Source organism: Synchiropus splendidus, chromosome 12 (genome assembly GCF_027744825.2).
Source record: "Synchiropus splendidus isolate RoL2022-P1 chromosome 12, RoL_Sspl_1.0, whole genome shotgun sequence".
In the NCBI taxonomy this organism is placed as follows: domain Eukaryota; kingdom Metazoa; phylum Chordata; class Actinopteri; order Syngnathiformes; family Callionymidae; genus Synchiropus; species Synchiropus splendidus.
The window spans coordinates 15766433-15781769 of NC_071345.1; the positions used below are offsets into that span (position 1 = coordinate 15766433).

Below are 15337 nucleotides of genomic sequence, written 5' to 3' on the forward strand. Positions count from 1 at the left end.
GGAATTGTATTTTGTTTTTTTTTAATAATTACTATTTGAAAAGCAAAGTCTGAAACATAAAAAATGTAAAAAGAAAATACTAAACATGAATTTCTTTGATGAATATGAATATTTTCTTGACTACTTATATATAAGTATACTAGATATTTGCTGTTATTCAGTGTATTCAAACAATATATATATATATATATATATATATATATATATATATATATATATATATATATATATATATATATATATATATATATATAGTTACATATTTCCATGTATTTATGTTTATTTTTTTGGAGATGGAACGACATTATTATTTAGATAGCTTTCGTAGATTTTTTTGGAATTTGCCACCTGCACCACCAGCTCTGAATTCTTATGGCAGCACAGTCTTTTTGGCATCCTCAGCAACAATCCCATACCGTGACTACCGCACGATGATTTTGCCTTCCGGTGGTCTGAACTGCTGCTTAATGGAGGAACGCTTAATGAAGATGCCTTACCATGCCAGAGAATGGTTTTTCCCTCATCACTTTCAAGTGGCTTTTACAAATCACTCCACTGCCAAATGTCACCTGCAACTCCTTCTGATTTCACCATGAGTTTTCTTCCAGTAGCTGTTCTGAGAGAAACGGGACATTGTTATACATCTAACCTTGAGGTTTATTTGGCGATTCGTGTTGAAGTAGCTCCCTATTCTACAGAGGCTTCTCATTAGCCTGGGAAGCTTTGGCTATCCAAACGAAATTCACCTCACACACAGCTCAGTGTTGCACGTGTTCCTACTGAGTGCTTGTTTGAGGACAGCATGACCTGTCAGTCACCGCAGAGAGACTCATGTCTGCATCAGCTGTTGAGGCTCATTATAGAGAGCATCTCTGCAAGAGACTCGGCCCCGAGGGACCGCAGAAGAATGAGACAGCTTGCTTGTTTAATTATCAACACACACCCACACACACCTACAGTGGTACCTCGGTTTTCGAACGTCCTGGACTTCGAACAAATCGGAGTTCAAACAAAAATTTCGAGACTTTTTTGCTTCAGATTTTGAACGAAAATCCATAACTCGAACGTCTCAGAAAAAAGCCAGAAAAAACATAATGTGCGCGGGCCGATCAGCTGACCCCTGACACGCTCTGTTATTGTGTATAACGCAGCCTCTGTATGCAGACGTGTCCCATTAGCTACATTTAATGACTGTTTTTCCTTCATATTGAGGTGTAAAACCTTTCCTGTCTCCACACTGGACCGTGGTAGAGTGTCACAGGGGAGGTGCTCGCTCTCCACACCTCCGAGGCTGGAGCGCACACTCCAGGGTTTGATGTCCTGTTGTGGGCTGGAGCTGGGACAGGGATGAGGCGAGTCTGGGACAGAGCGTTACTTGGTTTATGACTTTGTCACAGCCAAACTGCACAGAAGCGCACATTCAGAGCTGGACACGCACCGGGCACCTCTTCACTTCTGGAGAGACCTCACTCACTCGGCAACCCCTCCCACATGCAGCGGCCACACACATAGAGGAACAGCGCACCTGCAGCAGACACTCTACATTCACTCCTACAAAAGCCTATTTTAAGGCTTGGAACGCATTATTTCTTTTTCCATTTATTGTAATGGGAAAAATCAATTCAGATTTCGAACAATTTGCTTCTCGAACGGCCGTCTGGAACGGATTGTGGTCGAGAACCAAGGTACCACTGTATATATATATATCTATCTATCTATCTATATATATATATATATATATATATATATATATATATATATATATATATATATATCAACATCAACATGAACTCCACTTCTAATTTGTGTTCTCTGCACCATGAAGTATCACTAACATAACTCGGCTGTCCACTCTGGTCGCCCTCTCTGAGAGAAATCGACTTGGAAAATAGTAGGTTTCAGAGGGGCAACCATTAGTGTGATACCACCCTTGAATAATTTGCCAGAAACTTTCCATAACGCTGCTCCGCGCCATATAGAAGGCAAACTGACTTTGCTGAAATTCAATTTCAAACATCATTTAACAATCTAAGAACATATTCATCCTTGAGTCAGTGCCTGTCGAAAAGTGCTGACTTAAGGTCTGAAGTCCAGAATAAAAAAAGGTCAAAGCTGACAGAAGATGTTTGTCATAGAACAAAAGTTTGAAACAGACGAGGTTTAACCATCTCAATCGAGAGATGAAAGCAGGTGAGGCGCAGGTTTGCACTGTTTGCTCCAGTCAACCATCTTTTATTGTTAACACGAGTGTCTCTCGCTCATACAGAATATCCCTGTGTGAGTCAGGTTTTGTTCATTGTATACTACCATATATGATGGAGTAACTAGAGGTCATTAAAATGATATTATTTTGAAGGTAAGTTGATGCTTCATTTTGTTATTACATTATTTACATTATTACATTATATTACATTTGCATTACAGATCACGAGAACCACAAAAATAATGTGCTTTTTTCTGGTCATTCTGAAGAGACTCTGAGTAGAACTGGCATTTATCTAATTCTAACCACCCTACTTTAACAGAGATGCCAGGAAGCATTCCAAGGGTCTACTGTCAGAGTAACAGATGTAGCGAGGGAACCTTGCAAAGTACATGATGGTTTGTCCCTTTTGCAAGTGGATTTGATTCGATTCGATTCGTCCCACAGTGGGGATGTGTGAGGTGTTTCAGCCATCCTCATCTACAGGGGTGTCAAGCCTGAGTTTGTGAGCCACACCCTGTCATGATACTTAACAGAGAAGCTCGCGGGACTATGCGAGGCACGGCCGTCCTCCTCCCTGAGATGACTGCAAACCTAGATCACGTCGAATGTCTGTGGTCCTATCGATGGACAGCTGATTCTGGAAGAATTCCCAAGTCCCCCACACCGCACCTCACCCTAGTCTTTCACCTTCCACCCTCCTAGTCGAGCGTGGGCTGCCAGTTTTGCTTTACAGACGATGCACTAATGGAGCTGCTTGCAAGTCGTATACAAAAATAGCAATTCATCTGAGGTGAGGAACGTCAAAACATTGAATTGAACATTTGACAAAAAAAGAAAGAAGCCCGCAGACGTATTCTGTGTCGGACGAGGAAGCTAGATCTGAAACTGGATAGATGGGGAATGCAGAGTGGGCTGAAATCCCTTCATTTTTCTTCCTCTTTCTCAATGTGAAGAGGACTTGCAGGCCAGCATCTGAGACCACAACAAGAGGCATGGTGGGACTGAGGCACGGGAAGTATTCCTCCTATGTGGCGCAAGACCAAACCTCCTACCCAGGGGTGAGCATCCATCTGGCGCTGGCATCCACATCCAATCTGAAGCACCCACATGGTCGGAGGAAAAAGCTCCTCTCTGTTTCCCATATGGCATTTGTGACACAAGGCCCTCAGAGATCTATCTGGGGTTAAGAAGAGCACACAGCAGAAGCCTTCCCTTCTTCTCATCCAAGTCAACTTGGATCAAATGTGACCTCAGTGACTCAACGCAAAGTCACAGCAACCTTATCTAAGTACATTTTGACACGGGAAACAGAAAAAAATGAAAGCAGGAAATAGGGGATTAAACTGCTTGGTGCATGGAAGTTGGCAGCTCCATTAAATAAACAGAGAGCTGCTGTATTTATTTTGGACCTGAATAACAGACACTGATCTGTAATCACAACCACTATTGACACGTGTCCTGACACATAGCATTGTTTCTTCCCTAAACTGTTAACATTGTTTAAGGAAGCAGGATGCCAGCACTGCCAAAACTCCACTTCCCGGTAGAAATCATGAGAAAATAAAAAGAGTCCAGTCATAAATGGTGAACAGCCTGTAGCCTGAAACCTCTCTATAGTTATGCAATCCATGCAGAGGTGTGCCAGACGTTTCGCTGTCACTGATCTGTCTGGGTGTCTGGCACAGAGGTGAACATTGGGACAACAAACATAAGGCGAATTGAATGACGCTGTTGGTCATAACAGGCCTCACCAGCTCAGACACTGTCAAAACAGTTCATCAAAACTTTTCATCTCGAATATGGAGTAACACAGTCATTTCCATGATCTTTTCATCATAATACAGGAAGATCACAAAACCACAGGGTTCCTCCAGAATGAGGCCCGTTCATACAGACATGCCGCCTTTTTCATTGAAGTAAAATGGATTTATAGTCGTTTAAATGTAAAAGATTCTTCTTTTAAAATGTTCTATTTGATGTGTACCTGTGAGTTCTGTGCGGAGTACACATCAGGATTTTCAAAATCTTAACAGATTTTTGGGGGGTTTGTTGGAGAAGAGACCCCACACAGGAAGTTAAAAAAGGCATTGGTTTTGTCTGTTGTGCGACCCAAAAATCTCAACACACGTTTGAAGATTGAAGATTTACCTAACACAAATGAAACTCAGATCCCCGGAATTTATCATACAGGAAAATCATGCTAGGGTTAAGAGAACTGGGCATTTGGTTGGGACCAAATGGGACCCAAACAACCTGCTAATGTACCCTGGGAAAGAGAATGAACACATCAACTATTGCTATTGTGAGCCAGATAAGTTCTAAAAAGGGATGCTCTTTCAACAAGTCATTTGAAAGAGCATCCCTTTGTGTGTTTTATTCCAAAGCTAGAGGCTATTTCAGCTACAAAATCTCAATATGCAGACACCAGAATTACAATGACCACTGTAACTGTGAATCCCAATTCTATCGTACTATTCTGAAACTCGACATCTTTTTAACAAAAAATGTGATACTTAAAACGCAAATGTTGTTTTGTCAGCTTGATTCATGGCTCCTCCCTAAACAAGCTGACAGCTGTCTTCAGCTTTAAACTTCAGTTTGACACTGGCAGTGACGGTTCAACATGACCCATCTGAGAGAGAGAGAGCACTGGTGCAAGTCAAGTGTAATGCTTCGCAGCTGGACATGGACACAATCTGGTGGTTTCTGGGTAATTATCCCACTGTATAAATGTGTCACACACTCTGCACTTGGCCACAGCTGCACCGGCACTTCAGCTTAAGCTGCCTTGCTTCTCCAGCCTGTCCATCCTTGTCTCCACTTAAAGTCATGTCATAAACCAGCTCTTGACACACCCAGACCTCGCCGTCCAGATGGAAGCTAGATGACTCAAGTGGTTGATCTCACGGCCCGACTAACACCACGACTTGTTTGAGCAGGCATATTGTGAAACATACTGCGATAAAAAAGAGACACCTGGGAGGGGCCACGAGCAGCGCCCATATTTCCTATGAAAAAAAGATTTCCACTGGAGACAAACTACCCAGCAAAGCCTTCAAGATCAGAGGGAAGAAGGGGAGGTGAAAGAGAATCCGAACAATAGTGTGAAAGCACAGAACACTGGAGCAGTGATGGAAGCTGCCCTTCAACAATCAGGGCTTTTGAGAGGAAAGGAGGTGCTTCATGTTGGCAGTGCCAGGGCTCGTGCCGGCCAGTGTCCGTCTCTGCCACCGAGACAAATAACTCAGCCACCACACTCATGACTTCAGCCAGTGAAAACATAGCAGCACTCCGCAAATAACAGTATTTTCTGGCCAGTATTTCCAATAGGGTACACGGGTATTTAAAAAAGGCAAAACAAGACACGGATTTCCCGCCGGATATTTGGCTCTATAAATAGGAAAGGGTAATAGCTGTCAAAGACATGCATCAAATATAAGGCTTGAGATCCATATCTCACTATTAGAAAATAAGATTCATTTCACACAAAAAAAACCTTATTGAATGATACATACAGACAAGGAATGGGGAGTATTCATTTACAATGATGTAAACTGGTGCAGCAACTTCAAGTTAGGCATCTAAATTTCAAATAATTGTGTATTATTGCACCTCATAAGAAGTTAATCACATCTGACATGGTGCTCACAGGGAGTTAGACACCAGACGTCTCGCGACTACATCGCAGGGCGAGACACAAACATCGACTCCAATGTCCCCAATTCTTTTAAAGTCACATACTAATGTGTGCTATGAAAAGCCTATGTAGCTTTCCCGGACTTCATCTGAAGACTAAAAAAAGGCAGAAGAGCTGCCTTAACTAATCCCACCTGGCCTACACAAAATCAATACGTGTGCTGCAGCCTGTGTTATCTCCAGTTTAATATCGTCTTGGAGCTCCCATAAGCAATTAGGATGGAAGTACATGGTGCATGGACTAAGGAACGGCTGTCTTACATCATGATGGCCATGTTTCAAGAGAGACACCATGAGGGAGGATTTGAAGTAAATGGGTCTTATTTGGTCTTGAACCTGAAGTTCATCCTCTGAGAAAGTTAGTCTCTTTCGTATTCAGTTCTCTAACTAGTTGACATGTTGTCATATTATTAAGTCAACGGCTTCCACAAGGTTTTATGTCAATCAATAAATCCACATCAAGCTGCATAAATACAATGTGCTTGATGGTCATTTCATTTAAATGCTACACAATTGTACTTTGATATCAACCAAAAATGAACTGCTACTGTAGAGGGAATTTAGGTTGTACATGAAGGAAAGCCACTTCAAAATAGGGTCCGCACGTTTGCCGTGGAAGAAGCGACAAGAGCTACGCATTCATTTAATAGCAACTGTGCCATTGATATTTCTTGCTATAATGGAGCTATGGGATCTTCAGGAAGAGGGTTTGTTGAAAAATGCTCTTCAAAATTGGATTGTATGCAGGATGTGACATCATCGACATATTTGGTGCTTGCACTTGTCAAATCTTGGGTCTATAAAAAATGCATCAAGAAATGCGAAAGCAAGTGCTAAAAGACGCAGGTTGGGTGAACGGCACTCTCTTGACTGGTGAGATGCTGTCCTGTTCATCATGAATGGGGAGTGAGACTCTATTTATAAGGAGAAGGACACGGAAGAATCAGCCACTATTTATTTTGTCCGGCTACGCAACACCTCCATCATCGGCAGCCAAATGGAGGATAAATCAAAGCCCCTGTGCGTCAAGAACTCAAGAAACTACACGGGGAATGGGGCCTAGAAATGAAGCCTGAGTGTCTTGAGTATACAAATGTTTTGGTGAAACTACAACAGTTAGGAGGCAATAGCAATAAAACACAATGCAACTAAAGAACCCAGTATATATAATATGTCATTCAAATCCATTTCAAACCAAACACTGAAGCCGTTTTATTGCCTCATATTTTCCAGCATGCTCCGATCCCGTCCATCAACACGGGTACTTACTTCTCCTCACTTCCCCGTGCTGATGAAGTAACACTGACCCAGACGGAGTCAGAATGGTGTGAGCAGACACGGAGAAGGGGGTCTGCTGGGCTGAGTGAGACTTGGTGCAGCCCGCGCCAGGTAATGGAGCCATAATGGGCTTTTAACAACCGCACAGCTGATGGTGGTGTTTGCTTTCAGTGGAAAAGCAGTGCAAACAGGAAGTGCAGCATAGAGACATACCCTGACACTGTACGGCCTCGGATGAGTCATGACAACTGAGCAGACTCCCATGAAGCGGTGCTGTCATAAACCCCTCGCTGCTTGTTAATTTGGTTGAAATCACTTTTTTGTTTCGCTTGACTTTATATCCTACCTAATGGCGGTGCATTAGTTCAGCCTCGGTGTGCTGGCACAGGGAAACAATGTTCCCTTAAAATGGTTAACAAGGTGATAAGAAAATGGGTCGGTGTATTGAGACAGGACAAAATGAGCTCAAAGAACCTGAGATACGAGATTGTGCTGAGCATGTTTCAACAGTAAAACTATGGCTTTACATGTATGGCCTCTATTGATATCATGGCAGATTGTTTTTCACGATGGTAAAATTATGGGAATAACCCAGAGTTGGGAAAATAAATAACTCGCCGACCAAACCCTTGAGTGAGATGACTGTGGATAGAACTGAAAAAGACTATGCAGGTCACAAACTTCCATTTCAGTTCAGTCTGATCCAGTCTTATCGGAACACAGTTTGCACCTACCTCTAAAGTGAATTGCTGCTTACAGTATTATTTTTCTATTTGAATTGCCAACTGTTACAAACCACTCACCCCACTGGGTTGTTACATGATACGCTACATTTTGTGAGCTCTATAAAATGTCAAATTTTGTCAAAATGTATTTAAAAGTTTTTAATTCAAGTCTTCTGTACTACATGTTTCAATGTCACAGTAAAAATAAATCCTACACTTTTTTTCGTCATTTTTACCAGGAACATGCAGTTCCCCACGGAAAGTCCCACATAGAATTAGCTCCTGACATAGTCATTCAAAAAAGTATTCCCTTGATGCTATTCGGTATGATAAAAAAAAAGTATAATTTCTTCTAAAACGGGGTTTATACCTGTTCCACAGTCTTGAATACAGTGCCACCACATAAGACTTACATGTACAGGCCATGACAAAGACACTTCTTTAAGTTCTTTAAGTAACTTCATAACAGACAGAACCTTTGCAAGAGGCCAAAATCTCACTCCTCAACTAGGCTTAACAGACACTAAACTGGGAAACAGAAAAGGATTTTTCTGACTGTAATGCAAAATGGAAGAAATGACCACTTATCAAGAGTAAGTCCAAAGATTTATCCAGAATTAATAAAAGTATTGCTAAATGATGGGGACAAGAAAAAAAAACACCCTGATTAGAATCTAAATTCAGTAAGTCTCCAATAAAATAAATGTAATAGGGCTGCATGAGTATTGCAAAAATAATAATCGCTATAGTTAAAATGAAAATGTAGTCATGATTTTTAAGCACGAGTATTCACAATATACTCAAAAATACTTGCACTTTTTACTGCTTTAAATTACATTTTGAAGAAGAATAATTTTAAAAATTCCATTATTGACAATTTAGGATTAACTAAGTACTAATACAACAAATATGCAATATATAAGTGCAGTCATGAAGGTATTTAAATGAATTCAATAAAAATAATAGTTAAAGTAATCGGGAGTAGTGGGACAGTATTTTTTGCATGTGTCTCACAAACTGCTCATGAGTTGTCCGACATGGAAATGGCACCACTTTTATCGAGTGACCCAGTTGGGACCGTGCGCTCAGACGTGTGATCTATACAGCAAATCCATAGCTTTCCGTGGATCATACATCAGCCAGTGGCACATGTTAGCTCTCGTACGTGTGCTGCTTTGAAGCATCACTCTTGTCAGAGGCGAGCCCTGGTGTCTGTTCCCCGCTGATCAATGACACGTGTTTCAAAAAGAGGACATTATTAGCAGCTGCCGAAGCAGCGTGCTGGGTTACCGATCAATCCAATCCAAGGTTTCTATTTATACCAACTAAAAAAAAATCTTGTGAGAAGAGTCATTACTTCCAGAAAGGAAGTCGCATTTATTAATTCTGAGTGCAGAAGTGTCTCGCCGCAGCTTAGGTGGCTTCCAATTACTGTAAATGCCAAGATCAGCAGAGAATAGATGTGTTTCTGCCATTACATCTAAAGAAAATCAGCACTGACTTCCAAACGCCAGGTGTCAGTTCATCCTTAATAGACTCAAAAAGCATCTGGGTTGTTTTCCCTCCAGCTTGTGAAGTCCTTACCTTTGCTTGCTCCTAGTGCTCATCTTCCCTTTATCTCTGCCTGCTTTCTTTAAACCACAAGCATTATTCATGCTGTGTTAGTGACAGATTTGATTCCTAAAGGTTTAATAAAATAAAAAATATTGATTCAAAAAGTTGTATTCTTCATCAAGCAGCACTGACCAGCATGTTTGTTGGCCACTTAACAATATATGTTATAAACCCAAGCAGAAAAAAAACCCAACACTTTTTCACGTGCGCTATAATCTAGGAATTCATTTGGGATTAGCAGAAATATTTCAGAACTGGAGACCAAACAATTCCCTCTCAGTTCAGATCTAGGAACCAGTCAGATACCCACTTGGTTATCCAACAAATTCTGCCCTCATCTGCTGACTTGCAGCATTACATAAACCCCTTCCCCTCAGAAAAGTGAAGAAAAAAAGAAACTTTACACTAAATCTGTGTGTTCCCCCAACATCTGATTGAGTCGACTATAATGTAAATGTGAACTAAAATACAGACCAATATCATATGTTCAGGGAGTTCCCTCTTCAAATGACTTCACATGAAGTATGTAATGTCCACTAAAATGTGGCTAAATAAAAGCTGTATGAAACAGTTAATGGAACAACATTCACCAGTTTCTATTTCTATAGAGCATCAAGCCATAAACACATTCTTCATGAACAATGTAAATCTTATCTTCATTTTCAGGGTCGATTAATTTCCTTTGAAAACATTTTTTTCAACAGTGTTGCTTAGGTCAGGTAATGGGGGCAGCACCTGCAGAAAAGTGACCCAGGCTTCCCTCCTCCCAGAACCCTTACTCATCTCAATACTGAGGTCAACTAGGAGGGCGTCTGGGCGTCTGCAAAACAAGAAAAAATGGACGGCGATTCTCGACCCTGGCCACCACATTACGCTGGTATATGGCGGCATCTGGCTGCCAAGCTACGGTCAAGAATTGGGCGTACATTTTTTCTTGTTTTGCAGACGCCATCCTAGCGAAAAGCCTGCCCAAGTCTCTCCACAGTGCCCTAGATCTGCCTCTAGCCAGTGTTCCTGGTACCTAAACAAGGAGGTGTCCATGAGGCATCCAGTAAAGGGGCCCAGGGAACCTCAACTGGCTTGAGATGGAGGAGCAGCTGTTCTACTGTCACGTCAAGATGACTGACAGCCCCACCTTATCTCCAACGGAGAGTCGTGACAACCAGCAGCGAAAACAGACCTGGACATTCCACCCTAGTCTGACAGGTGGTCTCTTAAAGGAGCTGATTTAATTCCTCGCTGCCTCAGCTGTGAGTCTGTGGTAGCCAGAGCTCAGTAGGTGGCGCTCATTGTTTAAAAAACAACATGGGCTCTGAAAATGAGGACACTGCTTCATGAAGCCTCATAATCCCATCAATACCTACCACCTACAGAGATGAGGTGCAGTGGCTACCAAACTGGAGATCCACCTAGTAATGTAGTCCAAGACAATTGTCACGGAGCTGGTGACAACTGTCCAACCTTCTTGTGTTATCATGCTCAACACTCCTACAGCACCCCCTACAGGACACCCAGAGGAACATTTCAAATGCCCTTTCCAAGTGAAGTGGTTCAGAAAACTCCCTGAACTTTTGAAAGCCCGCCATGGGTGATGCTGGTTTGCTGAAGGAAACTCAGCAGGACAGAAAGGACGGATCACAAAAGACAAATTTGGCTCAACGTATTACAAGCAACCTTTGTCTTGCCTTGGTGCATCATCCATTGCTCGCCCCTTTAGATAGCTTGAACAAAAAATAATTGACCTACTTTATAGTCCCGCACTGGGAGCTGACAATAAACCAATGATGTTCAATCTCTTACCAAAGACCTCGTCTTGTGATTCCGACTCTGCTCCTGCTGCTGTTCTCGCCTCCTCTATGGGCTCAGGTGATGGAGCCTTTAATAGAAACACAAAAACAAATGGGGGGAAAAAAAGGTGAGCACAGTGATGCCATGGCAACAGAGCAAAGACAGATCAACAGTGACAGAGAGGATGGAGGAGAGGTGCGTCACAGCCGTCAGATGTTTAATTACATCAACCCCTTACCTTTGTAACTCAAACTCAAATAATGGTTCATATTGATACACATGCATATCATCATGTTTCATCATACATTAAGTTGAGCACAACTCATTTTTCTAGTGCTTTGTTTAAGTTAAACAGTGAAGCTGTGAGACTGGGGTCAACAGGATGTTGCAGCAAACATATGATGAAAGAATGGATCAGTTCATGGATTAAAAAAAAAAACTTGTTTTGATTATTTCCTTTGGCTCATAGATCTGTTGGTTCACAGTGAGGTCAGGCTGCGCTGTTTTATAACATGAATACGAACTGACGCGGTTGAATAGAATGATAAAAAGAAAATTAAAAAAGGAACCAGAAGGGAAAACATATTGTATTTCACCTGCAAGCCCATATCGTAACTGAAAAGAACAGTAGGTACACTACATAGTACAGTTGCACTTCCGCAACAAAACATTACAAAGAAAAAAACAGCAATCCCTACACTTGGAAAGGTAGAATTTAACGTTATAACACATGAACTCTGTCGTTGATATTCACAAGCGGGCCTTCATTCTTACCGTTTTACGACCACGTTTGATACAACATGAAGTACGCATTAAAATATGTAGCACAACATATTTATCTGTTTGATTCAGTTTTAAGTCTGCATAGCTGGGATACTGTTAGCTTGTGTAGACAAAGGTTACGGTCAAGTGCAGTAAAATACCCTGGGAAAACAGGATCTGAATGAATCCTAAACCACAAAGAACAAGTGAATATCTTATCTGCTTAACAGAAGTGTTGATCCAGCTGTGCAGGTTCACACACCCCTGTTTTGCTCATTCTCAACCTGCTGACTAAGACCGACTCATGTCCTGTGTGGGTAACAAGTCCGTTTGAAAACCTCTCGTGGAAGTTGATCCTGATGGCACTGAATGTTGCATCCTCAAGTTGAATAAATCCTCTTACTGTTTTCCTTTTACGAAGACATACAAATTACATCGGTCTCTCCGCGTCGGTCTGCCAGCAAAGGGAATCAGTGTAAGCGTTTGTGTGCAGTGGAGATGTGTGACGCAAAACTGTTAACTGCAGGGCAAAGTACAAGAGCAACCATCAAACACTTGACAATAGCAATTATGCTGAGGTCAATCCAAATACAGAGTGAAAGGTCAGCCTTCATGCTTGAGTTTAATCACAAGACTCACCGGATATCGTTTTTTGTTTGCATGTAAAAAAGGTCACTCTCTAGAGTAATGATAAAAGGAGAGAACATCCCTCACTTATTCTAATGAGCCACAGGTTTAAAGCAAAGATTGATATCGTGTCATAGTGAGTGTAGTTTTATGTGTTTGAAGTTGACAACAGAGGTGTGACAAAACATTGAAACACTGGGCCTTATTAGCAGAGAATAAAAGTTAGCATAGAGTGCAGCAGAACTCTCACTGTTCAAGATTGAACTTTGCTTCTTCACCACCAACTGCCTCTTCTACACTTCTTTAGTCAAGCAAGAATATTTTGGGGTGTACACTGAAAATTATTTGAAATACTTAGACCTGGTATCTGGGCACAGATGGGCTAGTTTCTCTTCAGGCCTTGGCTAAAATAAAATCAAATAAAATAACTATCAAAATGAAAACAGCTCTAACATCCATTCATATTGGGGAGAATGCACAGTGGTGTCTGTCAGTGTACAGTGGTTGGACAAAATAATGGAAACACCTTAAAGCTAAAAAAGCTTTAAGGTGTTTGTATGTGTACAATAAACAATTGTATAAAAAGTTGATGGTTGTCATTGATTCATTGAATGAATTTCTGCCCACTTACAATCTGAACAAATAGATTTAGTTATAGCATCATAATGAACGTCTTTTTGATTTCCAGAGTCCCATAAGTAAACTTGAGTGTCGATTGTTCGCAAAAAATGATTGACCACCTTAAGAATGTGAATGAATTCCTTTGGCAATGTGGCAGTGGCATGATGTGCCACCACTGGGGTTTGGCAGGTTTCCACCTTACCAAACATTCAGCTTCCCAGGGAAGCAAATATGTGCCTCTGCCTCTATTTCCAGGAACTTCTTTCTCATCGCCACTTGCTTTTTCGAGTCTTTATAGACCTGTGGTGGGTAATCACTTGGCATCCACGCCAGGTACCTGGTCGATCCACTGTGCTGAGTCGACAACAAATTCCTCTTGGTATCCCGCCTTGTATTAAGCCACACAGGAAGCTCCTCTTTCTTCTTTGTACAAACAAGTGTACAAGCAAGATGCGGCACTGCATCATCCGACCCCTGTGGGTCGTATAGAACCACTAAATGAGATGCCTTCTGAATTATCCATGTAGTATCCATGTATCCGTTCAAGCTGTTATACTCTGGACCAAATTACGTGTGACAAATGTTCTTGCTATGCACAATTACTCAAATAAATGTCCTCATGACGACAGCCCAAATCATTCCGACCATGAACATAAGGGCCATGTGAGACCCTTAACAACAACAGCAGCTCCTGCATTTTCTCAAAAGTCCATGGTTTTCAAGACACATCTCTGGAGATGCCGACAATTTCTTCACTATTCAGTTGAGAGATGATTCAGAGGCATGGTTAAAAGACATGAGGCACTCTGCGCAGAGACTGCGATTTGAAGTCTTCACACAAAAAGGGATTTGAAAGGGGTCACTTCTCAAAACTCCTTATTAGATCTTTTTAAAGGTGTGGGTTGCAGAATTCTAACTCCAATAGCATCCAGCCACCACTTGGGCAACTCAGTTTCGATTTTTTGACCTCCTAAAAAGGCTTAATGTCTCGTATCCGATCAGCATCTGGAGAGAATACAACCTAAACAGCTAAATACACTGAGTCATATTTGTTTGTTTTAGGTCACCTCAACCGCTATTGGATTAATACAACCGAGGGAAATAAAAAATGATGAGATTATGGAGGCACATGGGGCTAACAGTTTAGCCGGCGAAAGGATTAATGTGTGGATTTTGCACTCATGTGGCATTTGCCCAAGCTGAACACACGTCAGGACAGGCGGGGACGAGACATGGTCGGACTGCTATAGCAAACAGGTCCCAGCGACGGTATGAGCACCCTGAACCACTTTGAAATTGTATTTCATAACTCAATATTTCAACAACACTGCATTGATGAGAGTGACAGACTCCACCTGCACGTGTTATCCATCATGACATCTAAATGAGGCTCAAATGGGTTTATATTAAAGGTCCTTTGAGCTGACAACTCAAAGACTTCCCCTTATTAATTTAAGATCATATGCTAATTTGCAGTGGTGCAGGAAAGTACAGCCGTTCAATTTCAACTGTCAGAAAGATTAAGTGGTTGAACTAGACAGTGTAGTCGCTGTACGGCAACCTTGAAATGAGCAGAGTCAAAAACAGAAATGTCCCTAGTCTCTTGATATAGCAGTGTGAGAACATAAAATTGGGCACAAATGACCATAAAACATTAGTTAGAAATTAACTTTGGGAAAGAAAGTATTCATTCAGCATTTGAGGTGTTTGTTCTATGGCACAAGATGACTTCCTCAACATCACACAAAAACAAATGTGGAGTTGGAACTCTATCGACAAAGGAGTTGTGACATGCTGTTGAGCAACATGTTGTTTAACCCCTGACCTTTGTGTCGTCGAAAGTAATGACGCCTACCAGTGCATTTATTTTCCATCATTTCACACCCATGCAGGCCCAAAAGCAATAGAATAAAAAGAAACTAGTCCCTCAACTAAAAACAAGTTACAGATGCCAAGTGATCATCTGTGCTGTCTGTTGGCGAAATAACGCAAAAACTGGATGTATGGACTTTTCATGGTC

General features: G+C 41.5%; 1 protein-coding gene across 1 annotated transcript in view; it reads right to left on the reverse strand.

The window, feature by feature from the left end:
• Positions 1-15337, reverse strand: part of LOC128767986 (myelin basic protein-like) — a 32819-nt gene that overhangs the window by 3649 nt on the left and 13833 nt on the right. Inside the window, exon 3 of the mRNA XM_053880444.1 lies at positions 11320-11395. Coding sequence (XP_053736419.1) covers positions 11320-11395 — 76 coding nt within the window. The remainder of the gene's footprint in view (positions 1-11319; positions 11396-15337) is intronic.